Source organism: Mus musculus, chromosome 8 (genome assembly GCF_000001635.26).
Source record: "Mus musculus strain C57BL/6J chromosome 8, GRCm38.p6 C57BL/6J".
Lineage (NCBI taxonomy): Eukaryota > Metazoa > Chordata > Mammalia > Rodentia > Muridae > Mus > Mus musculus.
Window position 1 is genome coordinate 125,414,005 of NC_000074.6, and position 18,692 is coordinate 125,432,696.

General features: G+C 49.7%; 1 protein-coding gene across 5 annotated transcripts in view; it reads right to left on the minus strand.

The window, feature by feature from the left end:
• Positions 1 to 4,063: 4,063 nt before the first annotated feature.
• Positions 4,064 to 18,692, minus strand: part of Sipa1l2 (signal-induced proliferation-associated 1 like 2) — a 151,796-nt gene continuing 137,167 nt past the window's right edge. For 2 of the 5 annotated variants that reach the window (XM_006531024.1, XM_030243567.1), the window contains 4 exons: positions 9,189 to 9,242; positions 8,575 to 8,698; positions 7,877 to 7,958; positions 4,065 to 5,287 (listed from right to left, as the gene is read on the minus strand). In XM_006531024.1, coding sequence (XP_006531087.1) covers positions 5,141 to 5,287; positions 7,877 to 7,958; positions 8,575 to 8,698; positions 9,189 to 9,242 — 407 coding nt within the window. In that variant the 3' untranslated portion in view covers positions 4,065 to 5,140. Of the gene's footprint in view, positions 5,288 to 7,876; positions 7,959 to 8,574; positions 8,699 to 9,188; positions 9,243 to 18,692 lie in introns of all 5 variants that reach the window. The other 3 variants (NM_001081337.2, NM_001357372.1, XM_011248389.1) reach the window with 3 other exon arrangements.

Genomic DNA, 18,692 nt, shown 5'->3' on the forward strand with positions numbered 1-18,692 from the left:
TGACCATCATGAATGTGTGTGTTTTGGTTTCCTGGGATCCATATCTGAGGGATCTCCATCTTCCAGCTACTGTGAACATGGCTACATAAATATGGAGCAACAGTTCTATGCCTCTCTTCAATCCTTTTGTTCTATGTACAGATATGGGGACTGTAGTCACCAGCTCCCCAAACACTGTTTCCTCTGAGCCCTACATACATGTAGCATGTATACAAACAAGCAGATCACACATACACACACACACACTCAATACTAATACAATAAGAATAAACTAAAACAGGATCTGGAGAGAGATGACTCGGTGTTTAAGAGCAATGGCTGCCTTTGTTTCTATACCCAGGTTAGATTCCGAGCACCCACATGACAGCTCACAATCGTCTGTAAGGCTAGCTCCAGGGGATCCAACCCCCTTTTCTGGCCTCTGAGGGTATCAGGCACCCATACAGTACACAGACATTCATGCAGGCAGAACATTTAAAAACAAAACTAAAAGCTTCTGAGAATAGCTGTGCGTGTAAAATGCGTGTGGGAACGCACAGACTTGCTATTCCCGTCCAGTGAGTGCGTTCACACGGCAGAGCTACCTTTATGAAGCTGAGATTTTAGGATATTCTGCGGGAGCGTGTCTCCTTCTATAGGTGTGTTTGTAGCCTGAATGACTTCAGATTATTGGCTGAGGCACCTCCACTCTGCATGGCCCTCCTCCTGGCTCTCAGGCTCCATGGAGGCTTCCCATACCGTTCCCTCATAGGCGGATGGAGGGATACTGATGGCCAGGATGGCAAAGTCTGACTTTTAATTACTTTTGTTCTTCAGTAAGTTGAGGACAGTGCAGGGGTCAAAGGGAGATTCACATGAGCCCGGTGGGAGGAGCTCACTGTTTCTCGTCGGCTGTTCTGGCACTGGATGCTGTGCAAGACTCAGACAGATCCAAAAAAGTCCAGCCGTTCTCGGTTGACTCTGTTATCTGCTGAGCAAAGACTTGGACAACTTCAGAAGTTGGCAAATCTGGTGTCATCGAAGGATGAGTTGGATGGGGGAGGGGCTCGTGTCCAGGAGTGAAAGTGTGTGATGTTTGGGACTAGGGGAGAGAGCTCAGCCAGGAAAATGCTTGCTGTGTGGGTAGGGGGCTCCACTGTACCCCCAGAACCCACAATAAAGTCAGGTGTGAGGAGCGGGTGTGGCAGCAGTCCCAAGATGGCGCCCGGGACTGCAGCTAAGTTTTATGACTTGCACCTGACTTCCTCATACACCTGAAAATAAGCCACGACCATCATGAGAGCTGCGCAGGTGCACCATGCTGCTGGCGGTGTAAACAAGTCCATATTTGGTGGAGACATGCCCCTGCCACCCTGATTGGCTGAAGCTGTGTGCCTGGTGAGGTGGCGTGGCCTGCCGTGAGTGGATGGGGGCTGAGAGTATATAAGCAGACCTCCCTGGGTGCCCGGGGTCCCCATAGCAGCATCGAGGCATTCCTGCAATAAAGGCTGTTGAGAAGAATCCGACCGTGTTGTGTCTTCCTTGCCGGCCGAGGTGGCCGCAACAGTCAGGGTGATGACGTGCAGATACTCCCAGGGTTGGAGTTTGCTGGCCAGCCCCCCCCCCGAGCAGTGAGAGGCTGGCCTCACAGCCCACAAGCCGGATGGCATCCGAAGCACATCAGATGAGGTTGTCCTCTGGCTGCCACACACATTACATGTTACCTACAAATGTGACATCTGAGGTGACACCTGCTGAAGTCTTGCATGTGCCTAATTTTCAGGCAGCTCAGCATCTGGCTTATTTGGAGTCTGCCAGTGAAAAGCAGGCGTGTTTCTCTGGTTTGGGTACACATCTACTACTGTTTTCTTTGCTGTGACAGTTATTTCCTGCTTTCTTTCCTCGGAGCAGGCCCCGGGCTTGTGTGCATCCCTAGAACGAGGTCCTGGTTTTTAGTTTCCACATGAAAACTTCACATGCATCGAAAGGACGGACCTAGATTCTTTCTAACGTGTAACCCACAGTCTGTGCAGGCAGCATTGCCTGGGGCCTCCCTCACCTCCATCTGGGATGCTAAGAGCGCAGGCTGACTCGGTTTCCAAGGATCCAGAGCTACTTAATGGTCTCCCGAGGCACAAACTGAATGAAGCAGAGCTGGTGTAGGATCCTTCAGAAACTTCTCACAAGTGCATTCATTTACAGTGAGGTGGCACAGTTGCCACTGGGGTCAAGAGGGACACAGAGGTTTGGCTAGATGATTCATCTCCAAGGAGATGGAGCTCTCCGTTTGACTGGAAGCACAGTCAGCTCCAAGAGGAACCTCCACAGCTTCCTTCTCCAAACCAGAGAATGAGCCGGTGCCTCCCTCCTCACTGAGGGTTGGCTCTGAGTCAGCTTCAGGAGTCTCAGGCTACTGTTTCGCAAGGGCACGTGACTTATCCAAACACTCTGCCACCATCACATGATTCTGTCTCCTAGCGCCTCTGCACAGGAGTGTTGGGATCACAGATGCCTGCCACTGCGTCCAGCAGTCTGTATGGGTTCCACAGACAGAGCTCAGGCCATCAGGTGTGAACGGCTAGTGCCGTTACCTGCTGAGCCATCTCCCTAGCCTGCATGCCTTCATGCTCACAGGCGGCCATCTCTCTAGTTGTAGGCTTTGCAGGTTAGAAGTTGTGGCGTCCATGGCCTGATGCCCTCCCTGGTGAATGACCTGTAATCAAACTGCATTTGGATGGACGGGTGGGGTCCTGGGCTGCTTCTACCTCATTGATAACCGAGCAGCTCAGCAAAACAGGCTTCTGCCGTTGCCCTTTGATGGCAACTTGTGTTTTTAATAAGCCTTCTCCGTAGTACAGGGGAAAAAAAACCCACTATGCTAATTACTTTCAACTGCCACAGACTGGGAAGGTTTTGACACACAACTGTTCACCCCACAAGGTGAGAAACAAGCACCTGCTTAATTATTCTGAAATCAAAGATATTTCCTTTATTGGCCTGATTCCAGTATCAGTTTGTAGGAGTGCGTCCTCACAGCAAGTTAACATGCGTGGTTAAGAGGTGTCGGTCACCAAGCCTGTTTAGCCCACTGCGAAGCTGTGCAGAGCTACCTGTACCCCAGGGGCAGGAAGCCATGGTTGGCTAACCTGGATACGGGGAAACATCACTTTTGAAAAGTAATGGACCACAGTCACCTTGCCTGTGTGTGAGGCATGGCTCAGGACTTGACAGATGACTCTACTCTGGTCTTAGACACATGAGGGAAGACTTAACAACCTCAAGAAGACACTGCTGTCTTGGACCACGGTGATGCGTAAAGTTGGGATGGCTCTCCAGCTGTTTTCATCTGGAGCCTTTATTTTCTCTAAGGCACGCTCACCCGACCTGCTTGGCTGCACTCTAAAGATCATACCTGCTCTAGATCAAAGACTTGGATCAGTTGTGCCCCAGGTCCTGGACAGACACATGGCTGTCATGGCTAAGCTTTCAAACATGTGGTTCCGGCTAAGTTTCTGCTACTGTTTTGTCTGTCGTACAACTGCCTTACAAACAACTCTGAATTCCTGGAGGAAACACCAACTTATAAGTTGGATGTGGTGGCACGAATCTGCAAGTCCAGGTCTCCGGTGCTGAGGCAGGAAGACTGAGCTCAGGCAAACCTGGGTTGTATACACACACACACACACACACACACACACACACACACACACACACAGTGAGCCCAGGCTTAAAACCAACTGACTAATGAGGAAGCTTGAGCAAGATTTCACCCCAAGTCGAAGTTTATCTGCTCATACAATGGGAAACACCAGAGCCTTCTGAGGACAGACACTCTCGGGGTCAAGGGGACCTGGAGCTGAGAGAGTCGTGTATGTGACACCTTCTGAGGATGGACACTCTCAGGGTCAAGGGGACCTGAAGCTGAGAGAGTCGTGTATGTGACATGTAGTAGTGAATCCCTAGCCCTCTGAACCAGCAGGAGACTAAGAGGTGGCTAGACAGTCCTGAATATGGACCAGGGTCCGAAATGAGCCCACAGGGATGACCGACATGTCACAGTCCACACAGACAGGCAACACTGCTTCTGATGTTGACTTCTTTTGAACATTTATTAAAAAAGCAAAATGTATGTTCATCTCAAATATAACAGTTAAAAATGGAGAAGCAATACAAACAACGTGTTAGCCAGCAGCATCCGGTCCTCAGCTCGCCCACCTGCTTCAGTCAGGTCCAGGTGAGCTCAGTCACTGCCTGCCTGCCTCCCGCCTTACAGCTAGCGCAGGTGAAACAAAAATCATATAAAATTAACAAGTTAGGGTTAAATAAGCTTAAATAAGAGTGTTAAATACAAGACACTTTATCAGAGGTTCTGTACAAAGATAAACAGATCTGGTGTCGGACACAGGATCCTGCTGGCACTCAGCATCGGGGGCTCTATCGGGGAGGGTAGACTGACTGACTGCAGCAGAGCAACTACAAGAAAGCAAACTACGCGCGCAGGAGTGACTACTGACAGGTCCAGCCGTTCACAAGGCATATGCATCTCTTTTAAAAAAAATTCAGAACACTGTTAATATTCAGGCACCGTTTGTTCCTGCAAATAAATACGTCTCTACAGCAACAGCGTTCGTGCTAGTGTTAAACTTCAGGGTCCGTCTCTGACAGAGCTCTGCAGACCGCCTACTGCGTGCCCTTCTTATTGCTATGATAATGCGGCTGTGGAAATAAAACTACTGTACATCCGAAAAATAGAGCACCTTTAACATTAAAGTACATGTCTGATTCTCGTCTCCATAGTTATTTTACAGCCCTACAGCCCTGCCATAGTCCACTGGCTTAGCATCTCTGCAGGTCACCTGCCTAGGTTCTCTCCCCACAGGAAGGAGACCCGAGCATCGTCAGGGAAACCACTCGGCTACAGGCTGTCAGCATCCACCAGCAGTTACATTCATCTTCTGCTGCAGCTATGCGGGAGTCCAGGCCCCTGACCTGCCTGCTGGGGTGAGTAGAGACACAGACAGACAGTGAGACATCTACCTACAGGTGATGGAAAGCACATGTAAAAACTGCTTTGCTGACTTGGAAGGGACCACGGGTAGGCAGGGTGGCAGGCAGGCAGGCCGACCAGCCCGTGGTCCCAAGGTGAGGAGCAGCGAGCTGATCAGGCCTTCTTGTCAATGGTGCTAAAAAACCACTCGGTGAACTTGCGCAGCTGGGCTGTGGCTGTCTGTGACTCTTCCTGCAGCCGCATGTTGTCCTGCCTCAGGTGCTGGACCTCAGCCTGCAGCACCGCCTTGTCCTGCTTCTCCTGTGTGGATCGGAGACAGATGGTGTTAGAGGGCAGCTGGCCACCTGCCCCCCTGAGCTGCATGAGGGCCCCTGGGTTTTGCTGCTCACAGACCCTGGAGTCACTCTAGCCTCCTGGCTCCCTCCGTTCCTAAGGAGGAGCGGAGCCGCTGTGTAGGAAGTCTATCAATCAGAAGCTTTACCGCTCCATGCCACCTGGACAGAGGCAACTAGGTTGGCAGAACCCTCCTGATTTGCAGGGCGTCTCCAGCTGCCTTCTTCTCTGCCTGAGACTGGCACCAGTGTGGCAGCTGCGATGCTAATTCTGGGATAATTGCTCGACCTCACGCCATCCTTCTGGTGCTGGTGGAGCCCCACACTGGCCTTCAAAGTTTGCCTCTCAAGACCACACACTGGGACTTTCCAATTAACTGCTTTAGGCGCTTCTACCATGAGAACTACATGACAAGCTTCAGCTCTGGAGAGCTGAGGGGCAGGACAGTCATAGCAGCCACTGTTCCTGCTGTGCCCCTCAGCGGGCGAGCAGCTGAACTACTGGACGCACCTCACCTCCTCAGGGTGTCTACTTCCATCCTTCAACAGCCTCCAGTTCATCCCCTAACTCTTTACCCTGTCCATGTGTCCTGTCTCTAAGAATTCCTCACCACTAATGGACAACTCTAAAGCCCGGTTCCTCTTCTCTCTCCAACCCACAGCGCACCACACTTCAGCACTGATGCCACAGCCCCTTCTAGAGCAGTGTCACGTGTTTTACTTTCTGGCCCACTGCCATGTCCTGTTTTCAGAGGAAGCTTCCTGGTGCCCACCCCTCCACTGTCTTCTAAGCCCACCTGGATGATCACCTCCCACCCCCAGCTATTCCTGTCCCACGCCGCCATGTCTTCTGTCCCAAGTGCTCCTGCAAGGAAGGAGCTGTGCTGGTATATACCTGCTCAGGCAGCTCACGCTGTTTCCTGATGGACTCATCAGGGAGTGCATCACATCACCCCTGATGTCCTCACACCCCAGGGGGCCTCGTGTCTCAATTGCTCTCTTGATTTCTTATCTAGACCAAGTTAGTTAAACTCAACTGTCTCAGTGTCCTCATCTGCGAAGGAGATAAAGCGGTGAGCTGCGTCTGCTTCCTGGGGGCTCTGCTGGGTTAGAACAAAGTCCCAGGGCCTGGGAAACTTCCTAGCTCAGGCAGACTTGGGTAGGAGGTCCCTGGAGCTGGCTCATGCACGTGTATGGAGCGCGCACACACAGACACACACACAGACAGAGACACACACACAGACACACAAACACATGCAGACACACACACAGATACACACACAGACACACAAACACATACAGACACAGACACACAAACACACACACACACATACAGACACAGACACATACAGACACACACACACAAACACATACAGACACACACAGACACACAAACACATACAGACACACACAGATATAGACATACACAGATACAGACACACACACACAGACACACACACACACTGCTCTATCAGGATCACCTTAACATGAAGTGGAAGCAAAGCCTTGTGGGCAGCTCAGCTAAATAGACCCTGGAAGTTTCCCCTGTCCTTGACCTTAGCTCTAGCTCCTTAGCTGGTGGTGGGAGACAGTGACCATCAGAGGAAAGTGTGTCAACACATGAGTGTGCATGTATACACAGACCCACATGTGTTTAGCAAACAGCAAAAGCTGTTCCATCCTAGGTCCTGCATAGTAGATAAGAACTTTACTCTTGTATAATTAATTCTCTTCACTAGTTCCTTCTGGCTTGGACCAACTCTATCCACTTTTTTTTTTTTTTGGTTTTTCAAGACAGGGTTTCTCTGTGTAGCCCTGGCTGTCCTGGAACTCACTCTGTAGACCAGGCTGGCCTCGAACTCAGAAATCCACCTGCCTCTGCCTCCCGAGTGCTTGGATTAAAGGTGTGCGCCACCATGCCCGGCTAACCATATCCACTTTTACACTACCTATAATTCCTCATCTCCCACAGCCAAACCAAGCCGACGCCCCAGGAGGCTTCTGGGGCTCTCTGTGACTCACACTCCACTCTGCCTCCAAGGGCAGCAAAGACACCCAGCACAGTAGGGGCACTGCAGCATCTTGCTCCTCTGGGGAGAAACTGGCACATGAGTATGTACAAGGCAGCTGTTCTGAGTTGGGAGAGCTGACTGACTGACTGACTGACTGACTGACTGACTGACTGACTGTGAGAGCTGACTGACTGACTGACTGACTGTGAGAGCTGACTGGGCTCTTGGAGATCTTGTCTTTGAGGAGTAACTGATACTCCTTTGGGTTGACTTACATGTGGCTGTTGCAAGCAACAACGCAGAATCTTACTTTATGTGGAGACCTCGAGTTTACAAGGCACAGACACCCTCAGGCATGTGTACAGGACTCTATGTACCTTCAGGGAAAACCCCACCCCAGCTGCCAGTGAGAAGATGAGAGGAAACTGAGGGAACCTCTTTGGATCCAGGTCTGCTTAGGGTTCTCATGTAACTATTTGCAGGAATTAAAGGGGCTGACTGTGGGGAAAGCTTTGTTCTGTCTGTGGACTCCAGCAATCACATACCTTCCGAAGGTCAGTCTGCAGTTGTCGGAGAATCAGTTCTAGCTGGTTAACTTTCCCAGTCAGTGTGGAGGGCGATCGCTCCCTGATAAATGGTGCAATAAAGAGAATTTAAGAGACCTAAGGTTAGGACATTGCTTGTGTTCATGTTAGTAAACTTTTCACTGAAAATTTTATGTGTAAGTTGATGATTTGAGACAAGTTCATAGCTACCACCATGAACTGAGAACCGGTAAGACACTAAGGCTGCTAAGAAAACAAAAAACCAGGCTTATTTAAATGGAGAAGAGGTGGGCCAGAGGTAAGTCCTGGGAGCCACATGTAGACATGATTTTCCTAACTTGCTTTTGTCCTGAAGACAGAACCAGGTTCCCCAGCAAGTTAACCATGACTCAGTTCACGGAGCTCATGCATCACGAATGGGGGTGCATCCCTCATATATTGTCAACTGTAGGCAGGGTCTGGGAAGAACTGTGCCCTAGGCAGGTCCTACAGCACGTGTGGCCTGGCTGGCCAAGACTGGATGATGAGAGTCAGTGCCTGGTGCTTTTGTAGAAGTTAGGCAGCTGTCTATGCAGTATGATGGTCACACAGACAAGTGTTATCATTTCTAGTATCTGAGTTAGTCCCACTGCCAGACTCTCTCCAGCCTGGCCCAGGGTCTCTAAGCGTTGGGACAGTGGGAGGGAGGGTCTACATACCCAGGTGTATCCATGAACTCTTTGCCACTGGTGGGATCTACACACAAGGACAGCTCTGGGGCCCCTTCTAGTTCTTGTCCATGCTGGAGGTCGGTCAGGGTACAGAAGGAGGCTACCCTCTGGTCTGGAGATGAGGAACAGAAAGAAAGGAGGTTGGTGAGAGCCACCAGTTCACGTGATTTTGTAAAGACCAATTTACTGAATGGAATCTGCTGACCCTCCTTACCACAATGCCCTGTTTGAAACAAAATGGAGAAACAGAAACTCAGGCAAGCTGGTGGCAATGAAGAAGCATGAGGCTGGGTGCCCTCCACAGGGAGGGTATGGTGCATATACCACAGCTACAGAGCAAGTTGGCTTTCTTCTTTCCACACTCCGAGGAATCTAAAGCTCCTGGCTGTGTGTGGTTTAGCAAGCTGGATGACGTGGCTGGTGACAACCATGGAGATGGACCCTGCTGCAAGCTCCCATGAGCTCGAGAACATTCCCGAGACAGGACAGCCAGGGCACACGTCCCTGTGCACCCCCAACACAGTATGTGGACCACCATGCAGGCGTGCAGACGTATGGAATACAAAACAGGCTACAAAACAGCAAGAACGCGTGTCAATCACCTAGGTAGGAGGCGTGGTGACAGAGAAGCCCGAGTTCTTCATCTGAGTCAAGACCTGAAATAAGATTGAGAATTCTCCTGTGAACAGGAAGATCTCTCTGACCTTGAGGATCTCAGGGACCCTTCTAAGGCTTGAAATACGGGGTTGTGTGAGTACAGCATGCATAGAGTGCTGGCATATGTTTGAATAGGTGTGTGTTCTCTTGTCTCTGAATGTGTAAAGACACAGCCAGGTATTAAATAGTGTCACATACCACGGTGAGGTAACATTTCATGTGTCCTACTTAGAAGTCGGGTGGTAGTGTCTGACACAATGGATCAACCACAGATGCCATCATTTCAGACTGACAGGAATGATCCATGCTTTGAATTTAAGAACAGTGGTGGTGACAGCAGCCAGCTGGGGCCTCTCACTAGAAACTGCACGAAGCTCAGAGGTCCCAGCAATGCCAGCAGCAATAGCCACAAGCAAGTAAGACTCAGGACCTCCTACCACAGGCATTATGAACTTGGCATTCACTGTTTCCAGGAAGTTGGATTGGAAAGAAAAGGAAAAAGGAGCAGCCCAGCCGCTTGGGACTGAACTCTGACCCAGAACTCAGGCTGGCCAGCAACGCTGCACAGTAGGCAGAAAGCACCTTGTGGTTACAGAGCATCACCCTGCCCCTGGACTGAGTGCGTGCATGAATTTGCGGCTGGGAAAGGGGGGATGTGATCTGCCAGCGAGTACTGAGGAGGCCCTCCCTTCTCACAGGGACTGATTAACGGGGAGGAGCAGTACCCAGGCGCACTGGGAGCTCTGTCTCCTGCTGGCTGCTGTGCAGGCCTCTTAATGAGGTGACCTGCCTGTTCGGTTGATGTAGGGTCACATACTACCAGTTAATTAAAAAGGGTAGTGGTGCTGAGGCTGCCAGGAGCACATGATGGAAAGTCACTGCAGCCACACAGCGCTAAAGGCGCAGAAGCTCATGGTGCCCTGGGCCCATCCAGTGACTCGTCACATCAGGGTTTGCCAACTGCACAGCCCCCACCTAACACCTGCCACGGGCATGCAGGTCCTTTAACTGACCTACTCCGACACTCTGACACATGACAGAGATCCTGTACCCACTCAGCCCAACAGGGAGCTGCATTACCCATGTAGCACTTGATCCTCAGCTGCAGGCACATGGTGCAGTAACCTGCACCTTAATGAGCGATGTACTTGGACCATGACCACATCTCAGGCTTGCTCAGCATCTAAGGCACCAACTCTTAGAACCACACCAGTGCTCCTGACATTCTAACGATGAACGGGAGCCACGAACTCCAGGACCTGTGTGTACGTGCATGCTCATGTGTATGTAGGTGTGTGTGCAGACCAGAGGTCCACTCTGGCTACTACTATTCCTTAGGATGCTGTCAATCTTGTTTTTAAAACAGGGCCTCTCACTGGCCTGGACCACTCACTGACTGGGGTGAGCTAGCTGGCTGGAGAGACCCAAGGCTGAGAGCCGCTGCTCTCCTGGTACAGAGATCACCGTGCCTTGTGCGGCACTGATCAGAGTGACCATGGGTGATTTTTCACATAGGTCCTCACGTCTGTGCACCTAGCCCTTTACTGACTGAGCCCTCTCCCCAGCCCTTTACTGCTAGGACTTTTAAAGAGACCCCACTTTCCCTCCCTGCCTCAGTCTGACCCACAGCCAGAATCTTCTACTTGGCTTTGATCCTGTTCATGAGGCCACATCCTGATACACCTGGGTTTAAGTGAACACACTATTCATACATTATCAGAAATGCATGTGACACACTGCCTACAGGATACCGCAGCCCGGCCACACAGAGCACTGACGAGTGCCTGCGGCTCCCTATTATCATCACAGGGCTGATGAAAGTGCAAGCAGCACCTGGGGAGAGGGTCCCGAAGCTGGGCAGATCCCACAGGCAGCTTCTAAGGGAGCTGTGTTGCTCTTGAACCATTGGAAAGTGGAAGCATTATTAAGAAAATGACTCTATAGAAACACATCTCAAGCAGCAGACGATAAACTGGGCACCACATGGTGGACGGCTAAAGGATCTTGCCGTGTTAGGCAAATCTACAGTTCTGTTCAGGAACTCTGACAGGCAAAGGGCATTATCACATTCCATACCAAACAGAATGGGAAATAAACAACTCAAGCTTGAATGGGACCCAGCCAGGTCTTAAAGGACTGTCACAGCACAGGGGAGTCAGTGGCCCAGGTTGACAGCATTAGCACCCAGATCACCCTCTCCTAGACCAAGGAGATGGCTCCATTCTGACACTGTGCCTTTTGGGTTACAATCTGGTCACTTATCTACTGATTCATTCTAACTGCGCTATATTATTTTATATTGAATAACTGGCTATCATTCAGTTCTTAGGAGTGAAATTTCAGGTTTGGGGAGGGGTTGTGGTACATTTTTCTGGTCTGGGTATGAACTGTCACCGTGCTTGAATGAGAAGATGGGTTGCTTTATAATCCACAGAACGACGACACTGGCTTCCAGTGTTCTTTGTGGCTCCCTAGAGCAGCAGCAGCATTTCCCACTCTGAGCAGGCCAGCTTAGTTACTGGGTGTATTCTTCATCGTCTGCACAGTTAGTTACCGTGTGTCTTTTTCAGTGTGCCACACGCACACACACCAGCTGTTCAGCACAGAGGTGGCGTCTTCTGATGCTCATTTTCGCACTGGACACATCCTGGCTTTCACTACCACGTTCATTATAAGCCTTTCTCCACAGTTCACATGTCCCCTTTAAAACTTACTCTTTCAGGTTCATGAAATGTTTAATACTTATGGATGTTTTTACATGGCCATTTTATATTTCATGTTTTCTCATTATTCTGTAATTAAAGCTTCCAAATGGTGATATTGATTATTATTCACTTTTATAAAGTTGACTTTTCTAGTTTCTAAATCTAAATGGTGTATATAAATTGCATTCTCATTTAGTGTTAAATACATTCTGATGCTTATATTCTTTATTTTTTTCAAAAGGACTTATTCTATTTTTGAATCATTATTATGCTATTTTAATTATTATTGATTTATAATAGGTTTCTTGTTGAATACTGTTCATCTTTTTTTAAATGGGTGCAATTAAGTTCTTAGCATATCTTTAGATAGCTGTATTGAAACTGCACTTATCTCAAATTAATTCAAAAAGGACTGTCATTTTTACCACAGAGGATTCTATCCATTCCTGTCCTTGTCTATATTAAGACTCTACAGTTAACAGTGGCTCCATTTTCTCATTGTGATTCTGAGGATGGCTTGATTTACAAAGAACACATAGCTGGATCTAGCTGATTGGCTTAAACTGTCCTTCATGGCTGCTCCAGTGACTGTCTATGGGATCTGAGCCAACCAGACCTTCCTCTGCTGTGTGAACATGCCACCCCACCATGAGGTATTGGTGTCAGCCCCAGCCTTGTATCTGACTGTCCTTGTGTCCTGAATGACCCACAAGGATGGCTGGTATCACAGCCTAGTATGTCTCAGATCAGACAACAAGCCCTCACAGAACTGCCGTTATCATTCCATCACATACAACAAAGCACCACGACCCCAGATGGGTGCAGAGTTCAGCCAGGGTACGGCTATTCCAGACATGCACAGGAGTGGGGTCCTCTGGATGGGCTGGACACAGCCAAGCTCCATGCGTGCACCCTGTTGGCCTATGAAGCAGGAGAACCAACCACGTGGCTGAGCTGGAGGGCATAGAGTGCTGATGGCGGCAGCCATGCATTTCGGGATGGCTTGTTATATAAAAATAGTAGCTAAAAATCAGGAATACTTTGAAAAGTTGCTCATCTAGTTAATTCTAGATTTATGTTTGTTTGTATTTTGAGAAAGGGTCTCCTCTATGTAGCCTGGAGCATCCTGGAACTTGATTTTCTGAGTGCTGGGATTAAAGGCATGTGCCACCACTGCATGGCAATTTTAGAATCTTTAATAATTTCCATTTGATCCTACTAGGTGTATAAGCATGACGGCAGTCTTAAGCCCCTGGAATTCATCCCCCCCCTTTCCACATGACACTGTTGATGTGTTAGGGACCCCAATGCAAACAGTAAAGGATGTGGGTTCAGGGGGTTCCTGTTGTGGTCTGCATGTGTGCTCTCCATAAGCTCATCGGTTTGAACATTTGATCCCACTGCTAGGGAAGGTGGTAGAACCTTTAGGAGGTGGAGTCTTGCTGGAAGACGAGGGTGTCTGAGGGCCCTGGGACTCTAGCGCCTGGTCCTGCAACCAGCTCCTGTGGGGCAGTGACTGTGCCTAGAGACCTGGTAAAGCTGAGCGGGTTGGAAGCCGGAGAACCCAGAGAGGACGGTAGGAGCTTCACCTGCTGCCAACCAGGCCCCTGTCACATGACCACGCTCCTTACATAGGAAGGTGACCTATGGTCACTTAGATCAGGACAGAGTTCTCCATGCTGATGAGGTGCCTAGAGACCCTGAGGGCTCAGCCAGTGAGCTTCCCTTCCCCGACATCCCTTCCTACAAAAGGTATCTAATCTCTGGTCCACCCTGAGGAGTCGGTAAGCACTCATTTTCTCCGGTGAACAATCCATGAACAGTGTGGAACCAAGGACTGTCTCTCTTATCAAGAACTGCTGTGGGAAGCATGGAGGAAGCCTTTGTCTACAGAGTCATGCCGTCTTAAGTCTCCTGCAGAAGGCCCCTCCATGCTCCCAGACAGTTGCTGCCAGGGTAAGGACAATCGCCAATGAGCTAAGCCCGAGTTTCCTATCCTCCCTGGCCCTGATCCAACTCTGTTCCCAATTCCCTGAGACCCAGCAGCGTCTGGAAGTCCAGGAGTAAAGAGACCCCTGGCCCCAGCTCCTCATCTAAGGCCTGTGGACCCTGATCCTCCCTTTCAACTCCTCTGTGCGGTTTCCAGTGGTGACTGAATGCCTTGGAGTCAGGGAACCCCAGCTTTGGCCTCCCTCCTCTTAGGCTGCATTTTCCCACGCCCCAGCAGTGTATTGGTGCTTCCCTCTCAGAGCGAAATGCAGAGCCACACCACATCCAGGTCCTAGTCTTGTGTCCTGTGCGTGGACATAATGGGACCAACCAGCTTCCAATGCTGTGGGCAACCACACCATGCCTTTGCTGATGCTCTGAATATGTTTGGCACAGGGAGTGGCATTATTATGAGGTGTGGTCATGTTGGAGTAGGTGTAGCCTTGTTGGAGTAGGTATGTCACCGAGGGGGTGGACTTTAAGACTTTGGAAGCCAGTCTTCTCCTAGCAGCCTTCAGATGAAGACATAGAACTCTCAGCTCCTCCTGCACCATGCCTGCCTGGATGCTGCCATGTTCCCACCTTTATAGTAATGGACTGAACCTCTGAACCTGCGAGCCAGCCCCAAGTAAACCTTGTCCTTCATAGGAGCTGCCTTGATCATGGTGTCTGCTCACAGCAATGCAAACCCTTCCCTGCACGGGGGACTATTCTCTTAGGAACTGTGAGTCAGAGTTCATGCTTCTCCCTCACATTGCTCTGTCAGGGCATCTTATTTCAGCAATGAGAAAGAAACTAAGGCAGCTTCTTGTTTAACTTCTGAGGAAACCCTGCTCATCAGCATATTCCCAACTGCATCCTGTAGACTATCTGGGAATCAGGCTACATCCTCCACAAGACTGTGTTAGGATCTCTCAAGTCTTATCTCTGATTAGAAATCGGTCCCAATTCCATTAGATATACTTTTAAGAAATTAGGATAATCACTCTTAATTACTTCACCTACTATAACTTACTATAATTAAAGCTTTTCTTTTATTAAACTAGTTAAACTCTCGACTGTAACAATGAATAATCCCCACCCACTACAGCAGTTCACTATGCTTTCTCACTGCAATCTTACAGACCCAGGCTGTCTAAATGGGGCTCTCTTTTTAAGAGATTTGAAAAAGAATTCTATTACATAAGAAAGCTGCCGCTAGATTTCAGGAAAGCCTTGCACAAGGGCACCATTATTCTTTGAAACTGAAAACAACTCACTGAGCTTGGTAGTTCTGAGTGACACTTGGTTTTGGAACATTCTCGGTGGCTTTTCAGTGACCTCCACACTTTGCCCTTTGTTCTTCATCCCCTATTGTGTCTTGCAATAAATACTCAATTATGTCACCATGAAATTTATTCCTATGCAGCGGACATTCCTCAATAACTTCTTTTAATCTTTCTTTAGTGTCACCCAGAGAACAGGCAATGAGAAAGTGTGAAGGAATGAGGGGTGGGGTGAGGAGAGGCGGCACCTCGTTGTCAGTGCAAATGGAGCCAGCCTGGCAGAGGCCTCAGAGCAGGGCCAGGTGCATGGCCTCCCCCCATTCCAAAGACAGCCCAACAAGCACTGTGTTGAGGGAGAGCCCCACCAGAGTCAGCTAGGGCACGGGCAGAGGAGGCCATTAGCTAGGGACTTTCTGAGTTGCCATCTATAGATGGTCTGGTGACAGGTTCCCTTTAGTCTCGAAGCTAATTCCTGGCACTGGGGAACTGTGTCTGAGTTTCCTAGGGAGAGTTCTGTTTCTTGTGATACAAGATATGGGATCCAAGCCCTGCGCTTTTTGAGTCAGGATCTCCTCCTGCTGCCCAGGCAGGCACTGAGGCTGCGCTTCACCTCCTGCGTAGGTTTTAAGTAGGGGATGACAGGCATGGGCAAGGTATGCATTCTGCAGGGGACAGCAAGACCCCAAACATGACAAGGTCCCATGACACAAGCCCAAGAGAGGCCTTACAGAACCTGTGACTTCTCCAGGGGATGGCAATCTGCTCTAGCCCCAGGAGCCTCCTCTCTCACATCAACTCCATCTTGCTCTGTTTGTACCACTTGGGACCATGTCTGCCAAATGCCAGTCAGCGTCCAAAGACACACTCTACTGCTCTGTCTACACAACACTCTACTGCTCTGTCTACACAACACTCTACTGCTCTGTCTACACAGCACTCTACTGCTCTGTCTACACAGCACTCTACTGCTCTGTCTACACAGCACTCTACTGCTCTGTCTACACAACACTCTACTGCTCTGTCTACACAGTGCACGGATGCCTTACTTGCTGCTGTATTTTAAAACGGATTTCTTTTACTTCATTCCTTCTTTAGCAAGCTCCTGGACCTGCCTATTTCAGCTCCCCCCAACAAGGCTGGGTTATAGGTGTGCAGTCAGTGTTTAGCTTTGATGTAGTGCTGGGAATTCAAACTCTGAACGTGATGTTACCCACCAGACAGTCTCCCCAGCCCCTCTGCAGTCCTTAATTCTTCTTAGCCAGTTATCAGAGTAATATATCACACATCTCCAAAGTTCAGACCTCAAGTTTCATCTCTAGTTTCTTGAATTGTCTCACTGCCTGTGGTCAGCAAGCCCGGGAACACATTCCTCTCTGGAGGGTGCTGGTGACTTATCCGGTGGTCTCAGTAACACACAGTTGTAATGGGGGTGGTGAATCTGGTGCCTTGGCTGTACTCTTGAATAACATGACAGCATCCAAGCACCCACGCTTTAGCTCAGTGAAGATGAACATGACCTTTCTGGTGATGAATGAGGCACGTCAACGGGACACACAACTTCCAGGGAGGGATTCTTGTTTTGATTTTCTAAGTAGGAATCATGTTGTCTGTCCATAAGTTGGTGGAAGGAAACATATTCATCCCAGATGCAGACACACCCTTGACAAACCAGAGGGAAGACCCCACTCAAGGTGGCTTGGTGAGCCAGGGAGTTTCCTGGGGTGACTTAGGGGAACACAAGCACCTGGGAGGGAAGCAGCTGCATTGCTGAAGAGCCTCATCCCACCCTTCTACCGCGCATGTGCTGGGGTAAGAAGGTACGGCAACTGAAGTCTCAGATCAGCGTCCCATGAGTGTTTGTCATGAGGGAGTGCTCGTGAGTTCAACCAGGCAAGCTCTCCTGCATGTCATGGCTGCTGACCTAAGGTTTCTGACTGGAGGAATCAGTTGCACTGATGTTTCACCCCCCCAAAAAAACTGTTTGCAGATGTGCTAGCTGCTACTTCTATCAACATGGTACTAAAGTCTGAATCCACCACCTTCAGCAGTTTGTAACAGGGAAATAATTAAGTATATGGACACCATTGAGACTGTTTCCTGGAGGGAGAGACTCACTAGTGGGAAGTAGGAAGGGTATGTTGACTTACAGTGTCCCCTCTCAGCAATCCTGCCTTGGAGCAACACCCCCGTCCCACCCTGTAGACACGCGCCCCAGAGACATGGGTAAACAGAAGGTCTCTTCAGCAGGCTAGGTCACAAGAGGAGAGGATGGGTTACAGTAGCAGTCCTTGCCTTCTGTAACCTGACACCCCTCTGGGAGATGATCCAACCTGTTTCCCAAAGCCTGATGTCACAGGTGTGAGGAGCCAATGGAGGCTGTGAGCCCTAGGGCCACACCCTCTGATGAGGCCTGAAGGCCAGCCCTGTGAACAGTCCCAATCAATTCATCTGCTATAAAGATGGGAGCAGAAAGAATGCTGAAGTGTCAGATTGTATGTAAGATGTCCTTGTAGGCTAGTGTGTCTGAGATGTCCCCCTGGGCTAGTGTGTAAAATGTCCCCATAGGGTAGTGTGTCTAAAATGTCCCTGCAGGCTAGTGTGTCTGAGATGTCCCCCTGGGCTGGTGTGTAAAATGTCCCCATAGGCTAGTGTGTCTAAGATGTCCCTGCAGGCTAGTGTGTCTGAGATGTCCCTGTGGGCTAGTGTGTAAAATATCCCCATAGACTAGTATGTCTGAGATGTCCCTGTGGGCTAGTGTGTAAAATATCCCCATAGACTAGTGTGTCTGAGATGCCTCTGTGGGCTAGTATATAAAATGTTCCCATAAGCTAGTGTGTAAAACGTCCCTGGGGGCTAGTGTGTAAAATGTCCCAATGGGCTAGTGTGTAATACGTTCCCATGGGCTAGTATGTAGGATGTCCTTGAGGGCTAGTGTGTTTGAGTTCTTGTCCTTAGCTGGGATGGTGCTTTGGGAAGTTATAGAAACTTGAGAGGCGGGTCATTATAGCCTGGCCTACTTCCTAGTCCACTGAGGTATGAACTAACACCCACTGCCCACTCCCCAGCCAAGGTCTGCCCACCACCATGCTGTCAAGGGTCCCTCTCAAACCATGAGATAAAGGAGGTTTGTCCTCTCACAAGCCATTGCTTGTCAGGTTTTGGCCACAGTCATGAGAAAGACAATACAAGTGAACAACGGCAAACATTCCTAAGAGTTGTGGCCCCACATCCCACTAAGCCCAACTCCTGGAAGCAGGGTCTTCATCTACTGTGCGTACAGTTCCCAAAAAGCTGGAGAGGGCTGCTCCCCAGTGCAGCTTCAACTGGACAGTCACAGCCTCACTGCTGACCAAAGGCAGCATGCTAGCTGGAGAACTCTCAGAACTCAGCTGACCCACGGCGGCCCTCGGACCACAAGCTCAGCTGACCCACGGCGGCCCAGGGACCACAGGCTCAGCTGACCCACGGTGGCCAACTGACCACAGGCTCA